The sequence below is a fragment of the Artemia sp. Qi Xiang Cuo genome, chromosome 15, assembly GCF_049724085.1.
Source record: "Artemia sp. Qi Xiang Cuo chromosome 15, ASM4972408v1, whole genome shotgun sequence".
NCBI lineage: Eukaryota > Metazoa > Arthropoda > Branchiopoda > Anostraca > Artemiidae > Artemia > Artemia sp. Qi Xiang Cuo.
In genome coordinates this window covers 51,411,593-51,439,120 of record NC_142808.1, presented here as the reverse complement: position 1 = coordinate 51,439,120, position 27,528 = coordinate 51,411,593, and the positions used below count along the sequence as shown (strand labels likewise).

Sequence of the window (27,528 nt, the reverse complement as noted above, 5' to 3'; positions counted from 1 at the left end):
GTGTGCCTCTTTTGGCTGTTTGTGTCGTTTTAGGATTTGTGTATATCGGATTGATGTGTGCGTCTCTTTGTGCCGTGTGCGTCTATTTGAGCTGTGTGTGTCTCTTTGAGCGGTGGATGTCTCTTTGTGATTTGTGTGTCTCTTTATGCTGTGTGTGTCTCGTTGGACTGTGTGTCTTTTTGGGGTGTTTGAGTCTTTTTGGTCTATGTTTGTCTCTTTGGGCTGTTTGTGTCTCTTTGAGCTGTGTATGTTTCTTTGGGCTTTGTATGTCTCTTTGAGCTATGTGTCAATACGTTTAAGCAATAAATATCTTTAAGCTTAACCCGTCTTTATTCTTTAGAATAGTTCTATTGTAAGCATGTAACAAACTCGTTCCTGAAGTCACCTCTTGGATACACAATGCAGAAACTTCATTTAAGAAACTATGAAAAAATTGTAAGTAAGTAACAAATTCTTTCTTGAGGTCACCTCTTGGATACACAATACAGAAATTTCAATAAAGAAATTATGAAAAAATTGTAAGTAAGTAGAAAATTCTTTCTTGAATTCACCAGCTGGATAAACAAAAAGACATTTCGTTCAAGAAATTATGACAAAATTCTAAGTAAGTAAAAAACTCTATATTTTATTTACAACATTGATACACGATGCAGAAATTTCATTTAAGAAATAATGAAAAAATTGAAATCAAGTAACAAACTCTTTCATGAAGTCACCTCGTGGATATGAAAAAATTGTTAGTAAGTAGCAAATTCTTTTTGAATTCACCTGCTGGATAAACAAAAAAAAAGACATTTCGTTCAAGAAACTATGACAAAATTCAAAGTAAGTAACAAACTTTTTATTGTTTTCATGACTTAGATACATGATGTAGAAATTAAATTCAAGAAATTATGAAAAAATTCTCAGTCTAAGTAGCAAATTCTTTCTTGAATTCACCTGTTGGATAAACTAAAAGACATTTCGTTCAAGAAATTATGACAAAATTCTAAGTAAGTAACAAGCTCTATATTGTTTTCGCGAGTTAGATAAACGATTTAGAAATTAATTTCAAGAAATTATGAAAAAATTCTCAGTAAGTAACTATTTCTTTCTTGAAGTCAACTCGTAAGTAACAATTTCATTATTGAAGTAAACTATTGGATACAAAATACGTGAATTTAATTAAATAAATTATGAAAAAATTTTAACTAAGTAGCAAATTCTTTCTTGAATTCACTTGTTGAATAAACAAAAAGAAATTCCATTCAAGAAATTATGACAAAATTCTAAGTAAGTAACAAACTCTTTATTGTTTTCACGAGTTAGATATACGACGTAGAAATTAAATTCAAGAAATTATGAAAAAATTCTCAGTCTAAGTAGCAAATTCTTTCTTGAATTCACCTGTTGAATAAACAAAAAAGACATTTCGTTCAAGAAATTATGACAAAATTCTAAGTAAGTAACAAACTCTTTATTGTTTTCACGAGTTAGATAAACGATGTAGAAATTAATTTCAAGAAATTATGAAAAATTCTCAGTAAGTAACCATTTCTTTCTTGAAGTCATCTGTTGTATACACAGTACGGAAATTTCATTCAAGAAATTAGGAAAATATTTGTAAGTAAGTAACAAACTCTTTATTGATTCCACCTCTTGTATATACAGTACTGATACTTCATTCAAAAAATTATGAAAAAATCGCAAGTAAGTAACTTTTTTTTCTCTTTATCACAAACAATTTTCACTTAGCTACATGATGCAGAAATTTAATTCAGGAAATTATGAAAAAATTCTCAGTAAGTAACAATTTCTTTCTTGAAGTCAACTCTTAGATACACAATACGGGAATTTCATTCAAGAAATTATGAAAAAATTGTAACTAAGTAGCAAATTCTTTCTTTAATTCACTTGTTGAATAAACAAAAAGACATTTCATTCAAGAAATTATGACAAAATTCTAAGTAAGTAACAAACTCTTTATTGTTTTCACGAGTTAGATATACGATGTAGAAATTAAATTCATGAAATTATGAGAAAATTTTCAGTCTAAGTAGAAAATTCTTTCTTGAATTCACCTGTTGGATAAACAAAAACATATTTCGTTCAAGAAATTATGACGAAATTCTAAGTAAGTAACAAACTCTTTATTGTTTTCACGAATTAGATATACGATGTAGAAATTAAATTCAAGAAATTATGAAAAAATTCTCTGTCTAAGTAGCAAATTCGTTCTTGAATTCACCTGTTTGATAAACAAAAATACATTTCGCTCAAGAAATTGTGACAAAATTCTAAGTAAGTAACAAACTCTATTGTTTTCACGAGTTAGATAAACGATGTAGAAATTAATTTCAAGAAATTATGAAAAAATTCTAAGTAAGTAACCATTTATTTCTTGAAGCCAATTCTTGGATACACAGTACGGAAATTTCATTCAAGAAATTATGAAAATGTTTGTAAGTAAGTAAAAAACTCTTTATTGATTCCACCTCTTGGATATACAGTACAGATACTTCATTCAAGAAATTATGAAAAAATCGCAAGTAAGTAACTTTTTTCTCTTTATCACAAACAATTTTCACTTAGCTACATGATGCAGAAATTTAATTCAAGAAATTATGAAAAAATTCTCATTACGTAACAATTTCATTCTTGAAGTCAACTCTTAGATACACAAGATGGTAATTTTATTGATGAAATTACGAAAAAATTGTAATTAAGTAGCAAATTATTTCTTGAATTCACTTGTTGAATAAACAAAAATACATTCCATTCAAGAAATTATGACAAAATTCTAAGTAAGTAACAAACTCTTTATTGTTTTCACGAGTTATATATACGATGTAGAAATTAAATTCAAGAAATTATGAAAAAATTCTCAGTCTAATTAGAAAATTCTTTCTTGAATTCACCTGTTGGATAAACAAAAAGACATTTCGTTCAAGAAATTATGACAAAATTCTAAGTAAGTAACAAACTCTTTATTGTTTTCACGAGTTAGATAAACGATGTAGAAATTAATTTCAAGAAATTATGAAAAAATTCTCAAGAAGTAACCATTTCTTTCTTGAAGTCAACTCTTGGATACACAGTACGGAATTTTCATTCAAGAAATTATGAAAATATTTGTAAGTAACAAACTCTTTATTGATTCTACCTCTATGATATACAGTATAGATACTTTATTCAAGAAATTATGAAAAAATCGCAAGCAACTAACTTTTTTTTTTCTATTCATCACAAACAATTTTCACTTAGCTGCAGGATGTAGAAATTTAATTCAAGAAATTATGAAACAATTCTCAGTAATAAATAATTTCTTTCTTGAAGTCAACTCTTAGATAGACAATACAGAAATTTCATTCAAGAAATTATGAAAGTATTTGTAAGTAAGTAAGTAACAATCTCTTTATTGATTTCACCTCTTGAATATACAGTACAGATACTTCACTCAAGAAACATGATTAAACACGTTTTGAAACTAGTTGCTATTTGCTTGCCTTTGCTTGGCACCTTTCCAAATGATCGGGGATTCCCCACTGTTTTCTACACATTGCAAAAAGTGAGCAGTACGAAAACTCCACGTTTTCAACCAGACTGGTTTTTAGACAACACACCCACAGAGATGACACACACACATAGAGACGAGACACGCACAGACACGACACACAAACAGAGTCATAGTGAGAGAGATATCCAAAAAGTTGGGTTGATCTAGGTTCACTTAGAGTGGCGCGCCACTCTAAGTGAACCTAGATCAACCCAACTTTTGGATATCTCTCTCACTATGACTCTGTTTGTGTGTCATGTCTGTGCATGTCTCGTCTCTATGTGTGTGTGTCATCTCTGTGGGTGTGTTGTCTAAAAACCAGTCTGGTTGAAAACGTGGAGTTTTCGTACTGCTCACTTTTGCAATGTGTAGGAAGCAGTGGGGAATCCCCGCTCATTTGGAAAGGTGCCAAGGAAAGGCATGCAAATAGCATGTAGTTTCAAAACGTGTTTAATCACGTTTCTTGAATGAGTATCTGTACTGTATATTCAAGAGGTGAAATCAATAGAGATTGTTACTTACTTACTTACAAATACTTTCATAATTTCTTGAATGAAATTTCCGTATTGTCTATCTAAGAGTTGACTTCAAGAAAGAAATTGTTACTTACTGAGAATTTTTTCATAATTTCTTGAAATTAATTTCTACATCGTTTATCTAACTCGTGAAAACAATAAAGAGTTTGTTACTTACTTAGAATTTTGTCATAATTTCTTGAAAGAAATGTCTTTTTGTTTATCCAACAGGTGAATTCAAGAAAGAATTTGCTACTTAGACTGAGAATTTTTTCATAATTTATTGAATTTAATTTCTACATCGTATATCTAACTCGTGAAAACAATAAAGAGTTTGTTACTTACTTAGAATTTTGTCATAATTTCTTGAATGGAATGTCTTTTTGTTTATTCAACAAGTGAATTCAAGAAAGAATTTGCTACTTAGTTACAATTTTTTCATAATTTCTTGAATGAAATTCCCGTATTGTGTATCTGAGAGTTGACTTTAAGAATGAAATTGTTACTTACTGAGAATTTTTTCATAATTTCTTGAATTAAATTTCTGCATCATGTAGCTAAGTGAAAATTCTTTGTGATAAAAAGAAAAAAAGTTACTTACTTGCGATTTTTTCATAGTTTCTTGAATGAAGTATCTGTACTGTATATCCAAGAGGTGGAATCAATATAGAGTTTTTTACTTACTTACAAATATTTTCATAATTTCTTGAATGAAATTTCCGTACTGTGTATCTGAGAGTTGACTTCAAGAAAGAAATGGTTACTTACTGAGAATTTTTTCATAATTTCTTGAAATTAATTTCTACATCGTTTATCTAACTCGTGAAAACCCTAAAGAGTTTGTTACTTACTTAGAATTTTGTCATAATTTCTTGAACGAAATGTCTTTTTGTTTATCCAACAGGTGAATTCAAGAAAAATTTGCTACTTAGACTGAGAATTTTTTCATAATTTCTTGAATTTAATTTCTACATCGTATATCTAACTCGTGAAAACAATAAAGAGTTTGTTACTTACTTAGAATTTTGTCATAATTTCTTGAACGAAATGTCTTTTTGTTTATCCAACAGGTGAATTCAAGAAAGAATTTGCTACTTAGACTGAAAATTTTTTCATAATTTCTTGAATTTAATTTCTACATCGTATATATAACTCATGAAAACAATAAAGAGTTTGTTACTTACTTAGAATTTTGTCATAATTTCTTGAATGAAATGTATTTTTGTTTATTCAACAAGTGAATTCAAGAAAGAATTTGCTACTTAGTTACAATTTTTTCATAATTTCTTGAATGAAATTCCCGTATTGTGTATCTAAGAGTTGACTTCAAGAAAGAAATTGTTACTTACTGAGAATTTTTTCATAATTTCCTGAATTAAATTTCTGCATCATGTAGCTAAGTGAAAATTGTTTGTGATAAAGAGAAAAAAAGTTACTTACTTGCGATTTTTTCATAATTTCTTGAATAAAGTATCTGTACTGTATATCCAAGAGGTGGAATCAATAAAGAGTTTGTTACTTACTTACAAATATTTTCATAATTTCTTGAATGAAATTTCCATACTGTGTATCCAAGAGTTGACTTCAAGAAAGAAATGGTTACTTACTAAAAATTTTTCATAATTTCTTGAAATTAATTTCTACGTCGTATTTCCAACTCGTGAAAACAATAAAGTTTGTTACTTACTTAGAATTTTTTCATAATTTCTTGTACGAAATGTCTTTTTTGTTTATTCAACAGGTGAATTCAGGAAAGAATTTGCTACTTAAACTGAGAGTTTGTTCGTAATTTCTTGAATTTAATTTCTACGTCGTATATCTAACTCGTAAAAACAATAAAGAGTTTGTTACTTACTTAGAATTTTGTCATAATTTCTTGAATGGAATGTCTTTTTGTTTATTCAACAAGTGAATTCAAGAAAGAATTTGCTACTTAGTTACAATTTTTTCATAATTTCTTGAATGAAATTCCCGTATTGTGTAATCAAGAGTTGACTTCAAGAATGAAATTGTTACTTACGAGTTGACTTCAAGAAAGAAATAGTTACTTACTGAGAATTTTGTCATAATTTCTTGAAATTAATTTCTACATCGTTTATCTAACTCGCGAAAACAATAAAGAGTTTGTTACTTACTTAGAATTTTGTCATAATTTCTTGAACGAAATGTCTTTTTATTTATCCAACAGGTGAATTCAAGAAAGAATTTGCTACTTAGACTGAGAATTTTTTCATAATTTCTTGAATTTAATTTCTACATCGTGTATCTAAGTCATGAAAACAATAAAGAGTTTGTTACTTACTTTGAATTTTGTCATAGTTTCTTGAACCAGCTAACCAAAAGATTCAAACGTCCCAAAGAGACACACATAGCCCAAAGAGGCACACACGACCCCTAAGAGACACAAACAGCCAAAAGAAAGACACACAGACCAAAATGACTCAAACAGCCAAAAGAGATACACATAGCCCAAAGAAACACAGACAGCTCAAAGAGACAGAAGCCCAAAGAGACAAACACAGCCCAAAAAAGACTCAAACAGCCCAAAGAGACACAAACTGATCAAAAAGACTCAAACAGCTCAAAGAGACACACAAACAGACCAAAAAGACTCAAACAGCTCAAAGACACACACAGCCCAAAGAGACAAGAGACGCACACATCCAACAGAGAGACACAATGCCCGAAAAGACACAAACAGCCAAAAGAGGCTCACACAGACATGCAAGCAAATAGCATGGGAAGGCCTATACACGCAATCAAATAACATGGGAATTACGATACACGCAGTCAAAATACCAGTTGAATACCAATCCGACAATGCAAATAGCTATTGACTTCCTAGACATCACCCCAAATAACTTTGGAAATTCTACACATGCAAGCCCATAACAAGTGAATTAGTAAAAACGAAAGAACAGGAATTCGTAATAAAAAAAAAAGCCACAACATAAATAGGGAAAACATATACAAGCAAGCACATAACAAGGGAATACCTATACACGCAAGCACATAACTTGGGATTTCCTATACATGGAAGCAAATAAAAAGGTAATTCCTATACACGAAAGCAAATAACTGGGTAATTCCTATACAAGCAAGCACATAACCTGGGACTTCCTATATATGCAAGCAAATAACAAGGGAATTACTATGCAAGCAAGCAAATAACATGGGAATTCCTATACATGCAAGCAAATAACCTGGGAATTCCTAGAGAGGCAAGTAAATCACCAGTGAATTCCGAGAACCGCAAGCTAAGACCAGGGTTGGTCAGATAGATGTCAGCATATAAAATGGGAATTTCTATACCCGCAAGCAAATAACATTGGAAATCCTATACATGCAAGCAAATAAAATTAGAAATCCTATACCTTCCATCAAATAAAAGTTTCAATGCCAATACATTCAAGCAAATATCATGGGGATTCCTATACATGCAAGCAAATAACATGGGAATTCCTATACACGCAAGCAAATAACTTGGGAATTCCTATACACGCAAGCAAATAACATGGGAATTCCTATACACGCAAGCAAATAACATGGGAATTCCTATATTTGCAAGCAAATAACATGGGAATTCCTATACACGCAAGCAAATAACTTGGGAATTCCTATACATGTAAGCAAATAACATGAGAATTCCTATACACGCAAGCAAATAACATGGGAATTCATATACACGCAAGCAAATAACATAGTAATTCATATACATGCAAGCAAATAAAATGGGAATTCCTATACATGCAACCAAGTAACAAGGGAATTCCTATGCATGCAAGCAAATAACATGGGAATTCCTATACACGCAAGCAAATAGCATGGGAATTCCTATACATGCAAGCAAATAACATGGGAATTCCTATACACGCAAGCAAATAGCATGGGAATTCCTATACATGCAAGCAAATAACAAGGGAATATCTATACCTGCAAGCAAATAACATGGGAATTCCTATACACGCAAGCAAATAACATAACCATTTCTTTTATTCAAATCCCAACCACAAATCAAGTTATCGTATATTGAACAACCTCTGATTGGCTCATAAAAAATGCCCACGTCAAACGATACATTCATTGTGCAATTCTTATCAAAAACAAATAGCTTTATACCCCCTTTTTCCAATGAGAGTTAGCTTTAGCAACGACACATTCCTAACAAACTATTCTTGACTAAAGACAATTGTCCAAAAAATCAATCACACTAGGACCGGTATTGCGTACTCGTTCCTCTTTGAAAGATGTATTGACCTCTAGATTAGAATTACCTACCAGAAAAACCGGAAGGTCATTGTAATAGACAAATGACCCTGGTAACCCCAAGTCCTTGAAAATATAACCGCATATCCGTGCCTCAGGCGGAGGGTTGTGGGTATATTTTCAACGAATTGGGCGCTTACTACTAACCCTTTCTATTTTAAATCGAATGAGCCCTTTTCAAGTTCCCACGACAGCTCCTTCGATACGAAGTGCCCTGGTCTAAACAAACAACAACAAAAAATAATACATTATACCCATATCGATCTTTACTGTAATTAAATAAAAAAAACAAGTTTTTTTAACTGAAAGTAAGGAATGATGTTAAAACTTAAAACCAACAGAAATTATTCCGTATATGAAAGGGGCTGTCCCCTCCTCAACGCCTTGCTCTTTGCGCTAAAGTTATTTATTGTTTAAAAAAAAGAGTTTTGAGAAAGTCAAATTTTAGTGTAAAGAGCGAGGCGTTGAGGAGGGGACAGCCCCTTTCATATACAGAATAATTTCTGTTCGTTTTAGGTTTTAATGTCGCTCCTTACTTTCAGTTTGAAAAAACTTGTTTTTTTTTATTTAATTTCTGAACGTTTTTGAATTAATACAGGTTTTTATTTTGGCTTACCGTACATGAATAATTAAAACAAAATTTTCATATTAATTTACTTTTATTTGGTTAAATGGCTTTCTCGAAACTTGTTTCATTCTATTTACGAACGTTTTTATTAAAAAAAAAAAAAAAAAAAAAAAAAACGTTTAAGAACGTTGTAATAAATATACGTAACTTACGAATTAACTTACGTAACGAACTTCTATATTCATATATTTTTAATACGTATATTTGGGGGTTCGCCCCCTAGTCAATACCTTGCTCTTTAAGCGAAAGTTTGAATTTTGTTCCAATTCTTTAAAAATGACTGCTTAATCACACAGGCCGTTAATTAGAATAAATAGGTCTTATGAAAGTACTAAAAAATCTCTGGCTAAAAGATTAAGGTATTGACTAGGGGGTGAACCCAATCATATATGTAATATTTTCTGTTCGTTTAAAGTTTTGATGTTGCTGATGTTGCAGTTGAAAAACTTGTTTTTTTATATTTAATTTCTGATCTTTTTTTAAATAATGCTGGGAAGTCCACGTCCCCTTCATAGCAATGTCCCTTCCCCCATGAAAACTTCCTTCATGGAAAGATCCTCCTACATAACCCCCGACCCCCCCCCCACGACCCGGAAAAAACACCCCAGAAAACGTCTGTACTGTATACTTCCCAATAACCAATACTATATGTTAACATTGGGTAAAGTTCATAACTTTCAGCCCTCCTCTCGGGAACTTCGTGGGATTAAGTCATCCTAAAAGACATACTTATAATATTTTCGAACATGCTGAAAAAAATGGCTATCTCAAAATTTTGATCATGTGACTTTGGGAAAAAAATGAGCGTGGGAGGAGGCCTAGTTGCCCTCCATTTTTTTTTGGTCACTTAAAAAGGGCACTAGAACTTTTAATTTCAATTCCAATTAGCCCTCCCACGATATTCTAGGACCACTGGGTCAATACGATCACCCCTGGAAAAAAAACAAATAAACACGCACCCATTATCTTTCTTCTGGCAAAAAATTCAAAATTCCAAATTTATGTAGATAGGAGCTTGAAACCTCTACAGTAGGGTTCTCTTATACGCGGAATATGAAGGGGTAGTTTTCATTAAGGTTCTGTGGCTTTTAGGGGGTCTTTTTCCCTTTTTCCCAAAATCAGCCAAATTTCCTCAGGTGCGTAACTTTTGATGGGTAGTATTAAACTTGATGAAACTTATATATTTGAAATCAGCATTAAAATACAATTCTTTTGATGTATCTATTTGTATCAAAATACCGTTTTCTAGAGTTTCGGTTACCATTGAGCCGGGTCCCAATAACCAATACTATATGTATTGGTTGAGCCCTCCCACAATATTCTAGGACCTCTGGGTTGATACGATCACCCCTGGGAAAAAAAAAACAAACTAACACGCATCCGTGATCTTTCTTCTGGAAAAAAATGTAAAATTCCACATTTTTGTACATAGGAACTTAAAACCTCTACAGTTGGGTTACCTGATGCGCTGAATATGATGTTCATTAAGATAATCTTTCTATAGCTTTTAGGGGGTCTTTCCCCATTTTCTTTAAAATCAGGCAAATTTTCTCAGGCGTATAACTTTTTATGGGTAAGACAAAACTTAAAGAAACTTATATATTTGAAATCAAAATTTATATCTGATTCTTCTTATGTATCTATTGGTATCAAAATTCCGTTTTTTAGAGTTTCAGTCACTATTAAGCTGGGTCGTTCATTACTTACAGTTTGTTACCACGAACTGTTTGAAAATGTCAAGCCTTCCAATCAATTGCGACTATTAAAAATGGCACTAGGTCTTTCGATTTCCAATCGAATGAGCCCTTTTGGAGACGACAACGCTTTCTATAAACACCTTATATGCCCCCAGGGCATGAATTACAACCCTTACCCTAAGGTCTGTTAGGGTGGTTGTCATCCTTTAAGACCAAATTTCCAAAACTTTCAACTACGTTAAACAAAATGGCTATCTAAAAATTTTGATTGGATGTGTTTGGGGAAATGGTGGGCTTGAGAGGGGCGGTAGTCAATCTCCAATCATTTTCAACTATTAAAAAGGCCCTAGCCCTTTCAATTTTCAATCAAATGAGCCCTTTTGAAGTTTCTACGACAAAACTTTCAATAAAAATCTTATATGCCCCCAGGGCATAACTTACAACCCTTGCCCTGAGTGCTGGGGGGGGGGGGGGGTGTGTCATCATCAAAGATCTAATTTCAGAAATTTCTACTACGTCGAACAAAATGGCTACCTGAAAATTTTGATTGGATGTGGTTGGAGGAATGGGGGACATGAGAGGGGGGTTAGTTACCCTCCAATCACTTTGGGGCATATAAGGTTTTTAGTGAAATCTTTGTCGTAGAAACTTGAAAAAGGGCTCATTCGATTTGAAATTCAAAGGACTAGTACCCTTTTTAATAGTCGAAAGTGATTTGAGGGCAACTAAACCCCCTCTCACGCCCACCTTTTCGCCAAACACATCCAATAAAAATTTTTAGATAGCATCACATCCAATCAAAATTTTTTAATTTTTAGATTTTTAATTTTTAGATTATTCAACGTAATTGAAAGTTTCGGAAATTAGGTCATTAAGAATGACAACCACTCCCCCCACAGCCCTCAGGGCAAGGGTTGTAAGTTATATCCTGGGGGCATATAAAGTTTTTATTGAAAGCGTTGTCGTAGAAACTTCAAAAGGGCTCGGTCAATTGGAAATTGAAAGGGCTAGTGCCTTTTTTAATAGTTTAAAGTGATTGGGAAGCGACTAACACCCCTCTCACGCCCACCATTTTCCCAAACACATCGAATTAAAATTTTGAGATATCAATTTTGTTCAACGTAGTTGAAAGTTATGTAAATTTTGTCTTTTCGGATGATAACCCCCTCAGAGCCCTCGGTGAAAGGGTTGTAAGTTATGCCCTGGGGCATACAAAGTTTTTATTGAAAGCCTTGTCGTAGAAACTTCAAACGAGCTCATTCAATTGGAAATTCAAAGGGCTAGTACCCTTTTTAATAGATTTTTAAAATTTTTAAACTTTTTAAAATTTTGAGATAGTCATTTTGTTCAGCGTAGTTGATTTGCGGATAGAAAATATGTTTTTGAGGAGGATACTCCCCACAACCCTCAGGGCAAGGGTTTTAAGTTATGACCTGGGGGCATATAAGGTTTTTATAGAAGGCGTAGTCGCAGAAACTTCAAAACAGGCTCATTCGATTGGAAAATCAAAGGGCTAGTACCCTCATTAATAGTCGAAAGTGATTGGAGGGCAACTAGCCCCCCCCCCACGCCCATTATTCCCCCAAATACATCCAATCAAAATTTTGAGATAGCCATTTGGTTCAGCGTAGTTTATTTCCGGAAATAAAATATGTTTTTGAGGAGGACACTCCCCCACAACCCTCAGGGCAAGGGTTTTAAGTTATGCCCTGGGGACATATAAGGTTTTTTATAGAACGCGTTGTCGTAGAAACTTCAAAACAGGCTCAATCGATTAAAAATTCAAAGGGCTAGTACCCTTTTTAATAGTCGAAAGTGATTGGAGGGCAACTAGCCCCCCCCCCCCCACGCCCATCATTCCCACAAACACATCCAATCAAAATTTTGATATATCCATTTGGTTCAGCGTACTTGATTTCCAGATAGAAAATATCTTTTTGAGGAGGACACTTCCCCAAAACCCTCAGGGCAAGGGTTTTAAGTTATGGCGTGGAGGTATATAAAGCTTTTATAGAAGGCATTGTCATAGAAACTTCAAAACAATCTCATCCGGTTGTATATTGGATGAGCTAGTGCACTTTTCAATATTTGAAAGTGAGTTAAGGGCAACTAGCCCTCCCCCCCACTATCCCCGTGCCCCAAAATACTTTCAATCAAAATTTTGATATAGCCATTTTGTTCAGCGTACTTCATTTCCAGATAGAAAATATGTTTTTGAGAAGGACATTCCCCCACAACCATCAGGGAAAGGGTTTTAAGTTATGCCCTGGGGGCATATAAGGTTTTTTATAGAAGGCATTGTCGTAGAAACTTCAAAACAGGCTCATTCGATTGGAAATTCAAAGTGCTACTACCCTTTTTAATAGTCGAAAGCGATTGGAGGGCAACTAGCCCCCCCCCAAGCCCTTCATCCCCCCAAACACATCAAATCAAAATTTTGAGATAGCCATTTTGTTCAGCGTAGTTGATTTCCAGATAGAAAATACGTTTTTGAGGAGGACACTCCCCCACACAGGGGAGTGGTTGATGCTCCCACACAGGGGAGCAGGACACAACCATTTTGTTCAGCGTAGTGGATTTCCAGATAGAAAATATGTTTTTGAGGAGGACACTCCCCCACAACCATCAGGGTAAGGGTTTTAAGTTATGTCATGGGGGTATATAAGATTTACAAAGAAGGCGTTGTTGTAGAAACTTCAATAAAAGTTCATTCGACTGGAAATTCAAAGGGTTAGTGCCCTTTTTAATAGTTGAAAGTTATTGGAGGGAAACTACCCCCCCCCCCCCACACACCCATCATTCCCCCAAACACATCCAATAAAAATTTTTAGATAGCAATTTTGCTCAGCGTAGCTTATTTCAAGATAGAAAACAAATTTTTGAGGAGAAAACTACCCCACAACCCTCAGGGCGAGGGTTATAAGTTATGCCCTGGGGGCATATAAGGTTTTTATTGAAATCTTTGTCGTAGAAACTTGAAAAAGGGCTCGTTCGATTTGACATTCAAAGGACTAGTACCCTTTTTAATAGTCGAAAGTACCCTTTTTAATAGTCTCACGCCCACCTTTTCCCCAACCACATCCAATCAAATTTTTTAGATACCAATTTTATTCAACGTAGTTGAAAGTTTTGGAAATTAGGTCTTTAAGGATGACAACCAACCAACCCCCCCATAGCCCTCAGGGCAAGGGTTGTAAGTTATACCCTGGGGGCATATAAAGTTTTATTGAAAGCGTTGTCGTAGAAACTTCAAAGGGGCTCATTCAATTGGAAATTGAAAGGGCTAGTGCCTTTTTTAATAGTTTCTCACGCCCACCATTTTCCCAAACACATCGAATTAAAATTTTGAGATATCCATATTGCTCTTTTTGTCTTTTTGGATGATAACCCCCTCAGTGCAAGGGTTGTAAGTTATGCACTGGGGGCATATAAAGTTTTTATTGAAAGCGTTGTCGTAGAAACTTCAAAAGGGCTCATTCAATTGGAAATTAAAAGGGCTAGTACCCATTTTAATAGGCGAAAGTGATTGGAGAGCAGCTAGCCCCCCCCCCACGTCCATCATTCCCCCAAACACATCCAATCAAAATTTTGAGATAACCATTTTGTTCAGCGTAGTTGATTTCCGGATAGAAAATATGTTTTTGAGGAGGACACTCCCCCACAACCCTCAGGGCAAGGGTTTTAAGGTATACCCTGGGGGCATATAAGGTTTTATAGAAGGCTTTGTCGTAGAAATTTCGAAAAGTGATCATTCGATTGGAAATTGGAGTGGTTCTGTTCGTTTTGAGTTTCATGTATTTATTGAAAGAGATTCGTGGTAGTTTTCCACTTGAAAGATTATTTGACTTTATTTCTGCTCATTTTTAACTTAATGGCGCTCTTTACTTTTTTTAAAGCCTTGTTATGTGTAAAAAAAATTTAAATTAATTTCTGTTTGTTATTTATTGGCTGTCTTTTTCATGGATATTTTTATCTTTCCGGTTTTTCTATAAGTCCATAGTTTGGCTTGCTATTTATATTTAAGAGTAACTTATACGACAATTTTTAATCCTGACTTAATTAGTATTTTTTTTTAATTAAATTTTATACCTCCTCAAATTGATTTTAATAATAAAACTTAAGTAATAATTGTAGTAGCTCCAAAAGTTTAAACTTAAAACCCCGAGTAGTTCTCGATATATTGCCGATGAAACTTATTGGAAACCAAAAACACAATGTGTTTTGATTTATTTTAAAGCAACATTTATTTGTTTTCAAGCATAAGGGCAAATTCTTTAGTTATGGGTGGTTGACATACCCAATATCCCAAAAGATATAGTTGCTCGACCGCTGTACTCTGCTCAACAAAATGACCGTCTCAAAATTTTTATTCAATGTGTATGTAAAATGAATGGGCTTGACAGAAAGGCTGCATGCCCTCCAATCTCTTTTTACTCTGAAAAAGGGCACTAGAACATCTAATTTTCAATCAAATTAGCTCCTTTAAAAGTTTCTATGATATTTCTAGCAATTACCGGGTGGTGTTGCCCATGATATTGCTTATATACCCTTTCGAAAACATGCGTGCATACTGTTTCATCATTTAATTAAAACTACCCCTAAACGTTTCCTAAAAAGTTTCACCTTAATACCCTTAGCGTCATAAGTTACAGTAACTGTAGTGGTAGTATTAAAAGTATACACATATTGCCTTCTGGCTAGTTCAAAATCCCCTACAACTTACTCTTGACCCTTAACTGGTAGGATGTTTTTTTATAGAGCTTATGGTAGGTTGTATAGTAAGTAAGTATAAGTAAGTATGACGGCACTAGACCCTTAAGGTCCAAACCGGCGGTGCTGATTTCCGTTTCGTGGCCCTTCAGCCAGGAAGTTCAATGGGGGGCTGGGGGCCAGCCATCCTGGCCCCCAGCCCCCCATTGCCCCAGCCCCAGCCATCCTGGCCATCATGGTAGGTTGGGGTCAAAATGACCCCAATCTTCTGAAGGGCACCAGTCAATAAAATATTTAGATGGAAACATGAGCAATTATTTTCCAAAAATATTGACATAACTACCATTGAAACCAATAAAAAGTTTGCTTCTAGATGCAGCTTGAGCAAACAGTCACTTCATGTTCCTTAGAGCCACTATTTTTACAGATGGGACAGCATAAAGTAGTCTTGCGATCCTTTTCCCTGAGATAGATACCCCATCAAGCTCGTTTGGCTTTAAAATGTTGTTCCCCAGTGTTCTGGCTTTCTGCAAAGGGAATCCCAGCAACCTGGCATGTAAGCCGACGACGTTCTCGTGGCAGAACTTTGTTTGAAGATCTGATGGTGCAAAATGGTCGGAACAAAGCCATACCTAACCTTATGAGGATCTCATGGTGGGAAATGCTCTTCTCTTGATTGCTAGTTTCATTTACTAGCACAAAAACGTTTATACCAGCAACGTCTAATAGAGCAAAAAACACTGCCTTTGGTCAACGGCATGTGATATAGTTCGTGCATTTCTGGTCCAAAGTGTGAACTCCACTCTTTTTTGAGTTGTAAAATTCAATAATTTCCGGTTTTCCCGTGTATTCGTCGACTTTAAGTGTGTGATGCATCGAAGCTATCAACACGACGGCCTTGCTTTTCTTTGGCACATATAAAACCACGGTTTTATCACTTTTAAAGCCAAAGAGCGAACTCCCTTCCTGGCCAGTTTTGTATGGCAGGAAACTGTCAGGTATCTCACGCTTGTTTTTCTTTACAGCCCCAACATAGGTTAGCTTGTTTTAGAAGCTCATCCGGGAGTTGAACGGAACTGTACCAATTGTCGGCCCTGATATTTCTGCCTGAGCCAGAGATGGTCTTCGTCAAAGTAAAAGCTGTCCTAGTTGGTACTGAAAGATGCTCGGATCCAAGCAACTTTGTCTCCTTTCTACAGTAAATGAACGCATCGCAGAGATAGAAAGTACAAGCGTCTACAAGGCACTGCATTTTGATGCCGTATTTGTTGAGTTTTGTAGGAATGCACATACGAAAATGATATCTTCCTCTAAATCCAATAAGCATCTCGCCGATAGTGACCATGTCTGAAGGAGAGTAAAGTTTCCTGCATCTTCCAACAGACTGCTTGTAAATATTGAATATCGGTGCAAGCGGCATTCCTCTTTCTAGACTGGTAGATGGATCGTCAAAGCGAAGGCAGACCTAAATGTAGAAGAACCTTTTCAATCTCATGGTCAATAAAAAATATCTCTTCCAGTCCCTAGCAAACAGGCAAGTTGCATCTTCGTTTTCTGACTTAAAAACTCCGGCAAAAGTATATGAGACCAAAGAATGCCCGAAGTTCTACCTGATCAACTGGCTTCGTAAATTTTTGCTTATCCAGTAGATAGGCTGCATAATAAGCACGACAGAGATCCATTTTTCAGTTGGTATGCTCCACCACTGCATCCATAATATTTTCAGGGACAAGAAGACCCCAAGCAGTTTCTGGTTATAATAAAGAACGAATATTCTACCGATTGTCTACTAATAACCATATATAACGTAATAAGTGACATGACGTAATATCTAACACCGATTGTGTACTAATAACCATATATGACGTAGTGAGTGACGTGATATAAAAATTGAAAAAATTCAATTTTTATTTTATCCGGGTTGCAGCGGTAGCTAGCAACCTAGTAAGAGACGATCATGCCCCATAGTAAACACTAAAGTAACACTTAACTCCTGAAAAAAGATTCAGATCAAAACATGAAGTACACTATTGGAACCGCCTTGTTGAAAACCTCTATATACTTACCGTCCCTTGGCTTGAATAACAAAGAAAATATATTGGCTTGAAAATCAAGAAAATTGACTCTAACCACGATATTCTCCACATACGGTTACGATAAAGAACGAGCTCTAGTCTATACTAACTGAAATTTTTAATATAAATATTAAAACAAAGGTAACTTTTGAAACTAAGAAAAAGCCGTAAGCTTTTTCCTGTTTGTAATACCAATCCAAGTTGCAGCTGCATTTGTATAAGGGCCGAACAACATCCGGGTTGCAGCGGTAGCTAGAAACCTAGTAAGAGACAATCACGTCTAATGTTAAGAAATATAAAAACCCATAACTCCTAAAAAAAAAGAGTCAGATAAAAACAAAAAGTACACCATTAGAACCGCCTTGTCCGAAATACCTATATAGGAAACTTTCTGTCCCTTGGCTTGAACAGCAAGGGAAATATATTGGCTTGAAAATCAAGAAAAGTGGCAGCTACTACAGCATTCTGCCTAAACGGTATCTTTTTTTTCCTTTTTTTCCAAAGACAACTTGGCACTGGAACATCGCCGAGAGTTGGGCAACGGCTCATTTTAAAGGAAATTAATAGGGTTAAAAACCTTTTGTAACTTAAACAAATTATTTTTAAAACAGAATAAATTTTTCCACTAAAAACTGCATTTTTGATGTTTCATAGGCAGCGCGCTAGCGCTGCCTAAGTAAAGAACGATGTGGCCACAATGTGTTTTTTTTTTTTTTTTTTTCTCCATACCCGGGCCCATCGTATAGAAGGAGTTGTCGTAGAAACTTCGAAAAGGGCTCATTCGATTGGAAATTGGAGTGACTAGTGCCCTTTTTAATAGTCAAAAGTGATTGGAGGGCAGCTAGCCCCACCCCTCCCCTGCCCACCATTCCCCAAAACACATCCAATCAAAATTTTGAGATAGCCATTTTGTTCAGCGTAGTTGATTTCCAGATAGAAAATATGTTTTCGAGGAGGGCACTCCCCACAACCCTTAGGGCAAGGGTTTTAAGTTATGCCCTGGGGCATATAAGGTTTTTTATAGAAGGCGTTGTCGTAGAAACTTCAAAACAGGCTCATTCGATTGGAAAATCAAAGGGCTGGTACCCTCATTAATAGTCGAAAGTGATTGGAGGGCAACTGGCCCCCCCCACGCCCATCATTCCCCCAAACACATCCAATCAAAATTTTGAGATAGCCATTTTGTTAAGCGTAGTTGATTTCCAGATAGAAACTATATTTTTGAGAAGGACACTCCCCCACAGCTCTAAGGGCAAGGATTTTAAGTTATGCCCCGGGGGCATATAAGGTTTTTTATAGAACAAGTTGTCGTAGAAACTTCAAAACAAGCTCATTCGATTGGAAATTCGAATGGCTCGTGCCCTTTTTAACAGTCGAAAGTGATTTTAGGGCCACTAGCCCCTCTTCCCCCACGCCAATTAGTTCCGCAAACACATCTAATCAAACTTTCCAGATAGCCATTTTATTCAGCGTAGTTGATTTCCAGACAGACAATATGTTTTCGAGGTGGACAGTCCCCTAAAACCCTCAGGGCAAGGGTTTTAAGTGTTGCACTGGGGCATATAAGGTTTTTATAGCTTTTTGGTATGTGGAATATACAAAGTTATCAACTGTTTTAAGATCTTCAAAAGTTATTGCATTCTTCACATGATACAAAAGTACTCGTAAATAGAAGTACTCGGGAAAAGCTGCAAAATTTACGTTCTGAATTCGTCCAATGACACGTAATCGACGGATTCTTTGTTCCCATGTACTGGTATTGCTATTCCATTTATAGTGTCCAGGCATTTCCCAATAATAGAGAAATTCCTTCTTTTTTATTTGTTTTAGCGCTTAGTTGTATCGAAAATACGCTTCTAACATTGAGCCTTTTTGTCCAATATCTACCAAATCTTCTTGGGCTTGGCTGATATTTTGCATTTGATAACGTCCTGATATATGAACACTTAAACGTTGAACGACATGGCTCTTTCTGGATATTGTAACTAAATAGTTACCAGCATGCTTCAGTTGGTGTAATGCAGCGTCCTTATACATAGGTTTCTGCTTTATTGTATACCATGCACCGTTTATTTTCGACAATCTTTATTGAAGCACAATCATGACCCTTGTATATGTATTTACATGGATACTTTCCGGACCTGTATTTCCTACATATTCGACATTCATAAGTGGCATTGGTACTTTTTAAGCATATTTCGTGATTATTAGAATCTTTTCGATAAACAACACGGTCATGTGCAAATTCTTCTGTGTTCATTTCGTTCATTACGACGTCAATACTTTGATTTTTCGACATCCGCTAGAGATGTGATTGAATTTTACTGCTTTGGAAAACCGAAGCGGCATTGGAATTTTCCATTTTTATTAATCATACAACTCGCATTTGGATTTAAATTCTACAGGGATTATGAATTATCCACTTTAAGACTAATTCTCTTAATAGTGGATCGTTGGAATTTGGAATTTCAGCTGAAATAAGATTATCAATTTTAACTGGATTATGGATTCGATCCTGAGGACTCATGATCAATAGCAAATGCATATGAGGTAGTCCACGTTTTTGAAATTCAATCGTATACACATATGCTGCCACCTTTTCCAAATATCTGATTCTTATCAATATCATTGATTATATCGTCAAATTTCAGTGTAGCAATTCGAGTCATGAGATTGGGACGGTCTTGAGGGGACTGTTTTATAATAGAGTTATCACCAAGTTTAATACTTGCTGCTTCTTTAAATTCAGGCCAATCACAGTCACAGTTATAAAGAAATCTGGGGATCCAAGGTGACGAACAATAGCCAAGGCGTCTTCAAAATATTCCGCAAAGTAGCGTGCTGACCCGACAAATGATGATGGTAGCATAACTTTTTCACCAACGAATACATCCTTTTTTGAGGCTAAGTCCTTAAGAAGTCGAGTAACACCTAATTAGTTTTCACCCATAATAGTTTTCTGGTTAAATTGTATCCAATCAATACGATCACGTTCAATATGAGTAGCGGTATCATTGAGCGGTATCACCCGACAAATGATGATGGTAGCATAACTTTTTCACCAACGAATACATCCTTTTTTGAGGCTAAGTCCTTAAGAAGTCGAGTAACACCTAATTAGTTTTCACCCATAATAATTTTCTGGTTAAATTTTATCCAATCAATACGATCACGTTCAATATGAGTAGCGGTATCATTGAGGTACTATTGGAAAGTCTTCCACCAAACTGCAAAGCATTAAAACCAATCCTGCGCATATGGGGTATTACAGCTTGCACAGAAAGACTTTTTGTATGTTTAGGTCGAAAAGCTATACGATTCCTGGCTAATTCAAGCCGTGTTATATGTAGATGACTTACATAAGGTGTTTGAAGTAGCATACCCCCTTGACCATCCTGAAGTTCGAGCTGGGTAAAACATTGGGAGGTAAAGGGCTCGACACGATGGTTGGTATTTTTTAAAATGACAAGATATTGCCACGTTGTTTTACAACCATTTCATTCAGTGGAAAACTATGGCCAGCATTAAGAGTAAGCACATTGCATACTTCATTACATGCCGGAGGGTTAAACCGTCTATAATTGACACCATCTGGTAAAGTAAAAATGAGCTGCACGTTTGGAGGCTGTTGTCCAAATGAAGCAGCAAGTTGATTTGAATCATCCTCCACTTCTCGCATTTTTTCGTAACCTTTCGCATAGTCGTTTGAATCTCTCAATATTTCTTGCAAAAGATTTATTAGATTATGAGAGATCCCATAATTTAAATGGTGTGCGAGGCGTTCCTCATCAGCTTCATTGGGGTCTAAAAAGTACATTTGGCCATATGAAGGTGGCTCAATTTCACCTTTTTGCTAACTTGACATTGGCCTTCTAATTTTATGAGTTTACTTTGTACTTTGTTTTTAAAGTTTTTACGTATTTGACATTAACCCTTTTATAATTTTCTGTTGTTGTTTGATTTTTTGTTTTGTTGTTCTTTTTTCGCTGTATTTGAGGCTAAAGTGCGAATTCGGCCCTTTTGGGCTTATGATAGCCATTTTTCAGCAATAAATCTTATCTTATCTTACCTTCAGTAGTTTGTGACAGATGTGCCACTAAATTGATTTTGTGGTAAATTTGTCCAGCTACTTTAAAGCTAAATATATTCCGACTATTTATGGCTCGATCATCGCTTACGTTGAATGAAGCTAGAGCAAAACACGAGTTTAAGTTTCGATTACGCTTATGAAACTCCTCAGAGAGCAAGTGACGTCCTAAAAAAGGCAAACCAATTCATTTGGAAATTGAGGTGGTGACACTTCAATTCGACCATTTAAGCAGCAATCTCCAAATGAATTACCTTTGTTTCCAACTCTTTCCTCCGCAAAATTGAGTGCTCCACAGTAAATACAAGCAACGTTGAAGGGTCCCAAAGATTTATATGTTACATTTACTGAGTTTATGGCATCTTTGTATGTATATACTCGGTTTTGTGCCACACGTTTTTGGTAAAGAAGATTACGACGCCGCTGTTCTTCTAACCGCGTGTATCTTTGCTCTTATTTTTATTTTTGATACGCTCAATTCTCGTTTTCGTTTGTCTTCTAACCACGTGTGTCTTTGATCTTTATTTTCATTTTCGACACGCTCTAATTCTCGTTTTCGTTTATATTCTGACCGCCCGTGTTTTTGCTGTTCATTTTCATTTTTCATAGGCTCTAATTGTCGTTTTTGCATATCTTATAACCGTCCGTGTCTTTGCTGTTCATTTTCATTCTTGATACGTTTTTTGGATTTTGATTACTTCATACACTTTAGCAATGGCCTTTTCTTTAGCTGCCCGTATTGGTGATGTCGTGACTGATAGTCCAGGTTGTTGATTTTCACATCTTATCACGTATGACAGTTTAGGTGTTGGTTTCTATACAATCGTCAACATCAAATTGTTGTCTTTCCAATTAGTTTAAAACCCTCCGCAAAATACCCTGGAAGTTTTAACTTAACACTTTATGACGTTCCTAAGATATTCGAGTATATTCTTTTGGTAAAATATTCATCCACATAATCTTACTGTGTTTGATTTAGGTGAAAATCCCTATAAACATTCTATGAAAATTCAAACTTAAAACCTTTTACTGAGTAGTAGCAATAGCTTTAGCAGAACTGGTAGGAATAATATCAATGGCATTATCGTCAGCTTGAAAAATATTGTTCTTGTCAGCCAACCTTGTAGAGATAAACGAAAAGCAGGTCGTCCACGAATGAGATGGCAGAATCTAGTAACGAGATATTTAAGGGAAATTGAAACTTCCTAGGGGTGTAACGAGGGAGGCTCTAAATAGATTGGGATGCAAGAGGAGCGTAAGTAGCTGTGTTGGCATCACGCGGCTTGGTGCTGCATTGAGTTGTTAGCAGTAGAAGTAATTCATTTTTAGAAGTCATTTGTTTAAACCCGAAGTTTCAGGTACGATGCACCCGATATCCCAGCAACTTAAAATAGATTTATTTCAATAAGTACTTTCTGGGCATAAAAACTAAATATTCAATGTAAATAAAACTTCCCCAATCAAAAGACACAACAAGTGATCGTTAAGATTCGTAAACAGTCTTCTAATTTTAAGCTATTTTCCATCGCAAGACAGCTTACCTATGAGTATGACCGTTTCAGATATAAAACTAGTAAAAACAGTTAGATCGGGAAAAACGGTACACCACAGAACTGATTTGGTAAAATACTGCGCATTGGAAACGTTGCATCAAAAGGTGAGTCAAAAGCCCAATTATTAGTCCAATAAACAATTATCTATGTTTAACTGTCTATATAAAATAGTGTCTTTATACAATATTAACCATGTTTGTCTACATAAAATAACCATTTATGTATTTATATGTAAATTTGATCCTAAAAAAAGACATTTGAGATGTACCTTCGTTATCAAAACATATCGAGTCCAGGTCCTTGGTCTCAGGTTCAATTTTATATGATTCTGAAAAGCTTGGGAAAGAAAACAAAGGAAGAGCTTCCCGTTTTGGACACAGAAGAACGCCTTCAACTTCAAGAAACTCCTCGCTGTTACTTGGCAAAGCATCCTCAAGTTCTGTAATGAAATTTAAATAAATATGACACAAAAGACATTTAAAATTAAAGCTTACAAAATAAACAAAACTACTTTTCTCTTTGCAACAGATTAGTCCCGAACATTGATAACCCTTCATAGCATGAAAGAGAACTTTGCCTTAACAATTTAATAAGTTTGGAGAGCTTTATAGAATTTCAACATGGTCCATTTTAGTATTTACTGTATTATAAACAAGCAATAAGTCTATATTTAATTATGAATTTTTTCTCGAAAATGGTTCCATATTTTTTGGCAAAATTGGCAGTCTGGGAGATTCTGGCCTAAAAAACAATATCTAGATAGGCAAGAAGTTTGAGAAAATTCGTTGAGAGCCTTAATTTATGGAGAAGTTTATATTAAATTGTTTAACAAGAAAGAAACTGGTAAGTCAGAGTATACTTGCATATATTTTGACGAGAGCTAACAATAATTCAAAAACCTTAAAAAAGAAAGCCAAAAGTATGAAGTTTAGTAGAAATCGTTGTTAGAAATTGGAATTGCTTTTAATCAGGGACGAATCTCCAGCATTTTTATTTTGGAGGCAAGAGGGGTCCATATCCAGAGAGTCAAGGGGCAGGGATATATAATAACTTTTTTCTCCATATTGTTAGGGGTAACTGCCCCTACCCCCCAAATGACACAACTGGCTTTAATAATCAAATTTGTTTGAAAAGACACAGTAAGAAAAGACATTAAATTGTGTAAAGAGCAAAAAACTGGTAATGGCAAAAATATTTGTATATATTTTAAGAAGAGATTACAACAATTCAAAAACCTTAAAAAGGAAAAAATAGTTTGAAGCTTCGTAGATATCGTTGTTAGAAATCGCATTTGATTCAATAATCAAATATCTTTGAAAACACTGCAGTATGAAAAGACAGAAAATTGTCTGCGGTTGAAGACAAATGACAATGAAAATTCATGTATAGAAGTCCGCCGCGTGCCGTGTGCCGGGGCCCGGTGGCTGATAATTATTTACATATATTTTAACAATGGATTACAACACTTCCAAAACGTTAAAAAAGAAAACCAAAAGTTTGAAGCTTAGTAAATATTGTTGCTAGGAATCCGACTTACTTTAACAATCAAATATCTTTGAAAATACTACAGTATGAAAAGACTGCAGTATGAAAAGACAGAAAATTGTCTGAAATTGTCTGCGGTTAGTTGACAATCGACAATGAGAATCCGTATATAGAAGCCTGCCAAGGGTTGAGTCCGCCGGGCTTTCGGTACTATATATATTACTAACTTTATATGTGAGCAATAATTGTATATGTATATATTTATTCTGTTTCTCGAAAACGGCCCATATATTTTCGGGAAAATTGGTATCTTGGGATATTTTTCCATAAAAAAAGACGATCCAGATAGGACAGAAGTCTGAGAAAATTCGTTAAAAACCTTAATTTTGGTTTTGCAAATGACATCATGTAGTAAATATTACAATGACGTTATGTACGTAAAAAAATACAATGACGTCACATTGAGACACACATGGACAACATTGAGACCTATGAAAATAAACAAAGCTTGGAATTTCCTAATTCTAGTGAGTCAGCTGTTACTAGTGATAGTATGTATCGGCTTCTGCAAGAAAAAAGCTCAAAATTGTTGACAATATTATACTGGCTGTCAATGATCCTAGTTATTTTGAGAAAAATGTTTTTTCATAGATGGACCAGGTGGTACCGGTAAAACATTTATTTATAAGACTTTGAATTAACTATGACAAAATCAAGAAACACATGGAATAATATATATATATATATATATATATATATATATATATATATATATATATATATATATATATATATATATATATATATATATATATACACACATATATATATATATATATATATATATATATATATATATATATATATATATATATTCACCGGTGAATGTTCGAAATTCCTTTTTCTCTGCTTGGATTCAATTAGCTTTGCTAGTCAGCTTTTTCAGTCTTACGCAAGCTAGGATAGTAAAAATTAAAGTTAGGTTAGATTATGGTAGTCAATGTTAGGTTGTATTAGATTAGGTTAAATTTGGTTCAAAATATTAGAAATGGGCTATAAACCTAAGCTAACATAACCTCACCTAACCAACCTAATCTATTCTAACCTAACATGTCATCATCAAACCCTGCATTAAATTGAAAAAATTTACTGGCAACGCTGACTATATCCAAGCAGAAAAAAAGATATTTCGAACATTTACCGGGGAATGTTGACATTCACAAATTTGCGGACATTCACGGAAACATACAATGTATATTTGATCCTCTTACGCAATAGCATTGTCATCGTTTTAATCTTTCGTTTTTAGTCCTTCCTGTTAATGTATTAAAGATTCGTCCGTTTATAAAATTGGTTTTCCCTTAAGACTCATTGTGACTCCTACCGTTGCTTTTTTTCTAAATATAGATTTCTCAGTCTGTTATTTTCACTTGGGATTTATTGTCATGCTTGTTGTCGCATGTATAATAGCCATATATCTCGTTGCGATTCATTTTCGTGCAATATTACCAGAAACTTGTTCATGTCTTTGGTCTTAGCGATTTGGATTCATCCAAAATCATGTATAATTTTCCATAACACATTAGATACCAAAAAACGTCTTTCTTAGTTTTACGCAATTTTTACATTTTGCTTTAATTGCCTTTTTTATATAATCGCCCCTTTTTATAAGAATACCCCAATGCCTCTGTCCTCTCATACATTTAAATTGCGCATTGGCGCATCGTTTTATTCTTTTGTTTCAAGTCATAGGGTAGCAAATCATAGATTCCGCATATTATATGCTGATCCCCCCATAAATAAACAATGTAAAACATGGCCAAAAATTATAAGGTCTTTCAAGACAACTACATTTTCAGAATAAATATTAAATTGACGCAGCTCATTACACGATCGTAGAGCAGAAAATAAATGTATCAAAATGTACCAGGAAACATTTGATATGTTGTCCTGTTTCATCCTTGTGCACTAAACTACTTGGGCTAAAACTTTCTCAACAATCATGCCTAGATATTTAGAATTATATGCCAACAGAATGTTGAGCCCAACAGAATGTTGACAAATTAACATTAAACTTTCTTTCTTGTTTCCTTAGGTTTCATCTCAAGAAATTGATGATGGTGGTAAAGCAGTTGGAGTTTTCTTGGCACAGCACAGATATGTGTCAGTCAGGTCTGGGAGAAAAACTCTTGAAAATCCTTTTACTTAGAATTTATTTTACTGCACTAAGTTCTTCGCTGAGCCCCAGAATTCGCCATGCGGCAGGTTTCTATACATAGATTCTCATTGTCACTTGTCTTATAGCCGCAGACAATTTGAGGCTTTTCTTGGTGTCATGAAGTCATCATAGGTTTGATACAGCCATCCTGTGAAAAATACGAATTCTTTCTAAAAGAACTAACTTATTTAGATTGTTTTTGTTGCCAGTCTTCATTTTTCCTTCTTTTCCAACCGTATATTTCATTGTTCATTTTTGTTCATTTTTACCTCAGACAGTTTTTTCCAAACCTTTTGCTTTAGCAGTTTAGATTCATACATCATCTCATTTAATTACTTAAGGCTTTATAGATAACAATACGTCTTTTCCACTTTCCAATCAGATATCCCAGTTAAAATTTCACTTACAATTCAATATGATTCTTGCTGTCGCTTTATCCATGCCTTTTTCTTTAGCTGTTGCGATTAACACTCTCACTAGTTTTCTAATCACATTTATATGTGCTTCATTTTCATCAATCAACGCCTTAAACATTTTAAATGACCTTAAATAGGAATTAGCACCTTTGAAAATTCAATTTTTGTTATTGGCCTTTTAAATTTTGCCTTGGCTTGTCTTTTGTCATTATGGAAAACACGACGCCGAATCTTAGATTCTTTTAACAGAGGTTGATTCAGTATCAGGCTTTTGGCATTTTTATAAGCTCTAATGTCGTGATTTATAGCCATTTCATCGCTTGGAGCTTTAACAAAATGTTGA

The 27,528-nt window shown here is 34.7% G+C and overlaps 2 protein-coding genes across 4 annotated transcripts in view; both read right to left on the bottom strand.

The window, feature by feature from the left end:
• The window catches only part of LOC148943826 (uncharacterized), a 606,774-nt gene that overhangs the window by 555,073 nt on the left and 24,173 nt on the right, over positions 1 to 27,528 (bottom strand).
• The window catches only part of LOC148943827 (uncharacterized), a 105,337-nt gene that overhangs the window by 53,649 nt on the left and 24,160 nt on the right, over positions 1 to 27,528 (bottom strand). For all 3 annotated transcript variants that reach the window (XM_089101704.1, XM_089101705.1, XM_089101703.1), the window contains one exon: positions 23,335 to 23,505. In XM_089101704.1, the coding sequence (XP_088957830.1) occupies positions 23,335 to 23,505 (171 nt within the window). The remainder of the gene's footprint in view (positions 1 to 23,334; positions 23,506 to 27,528) is intronic.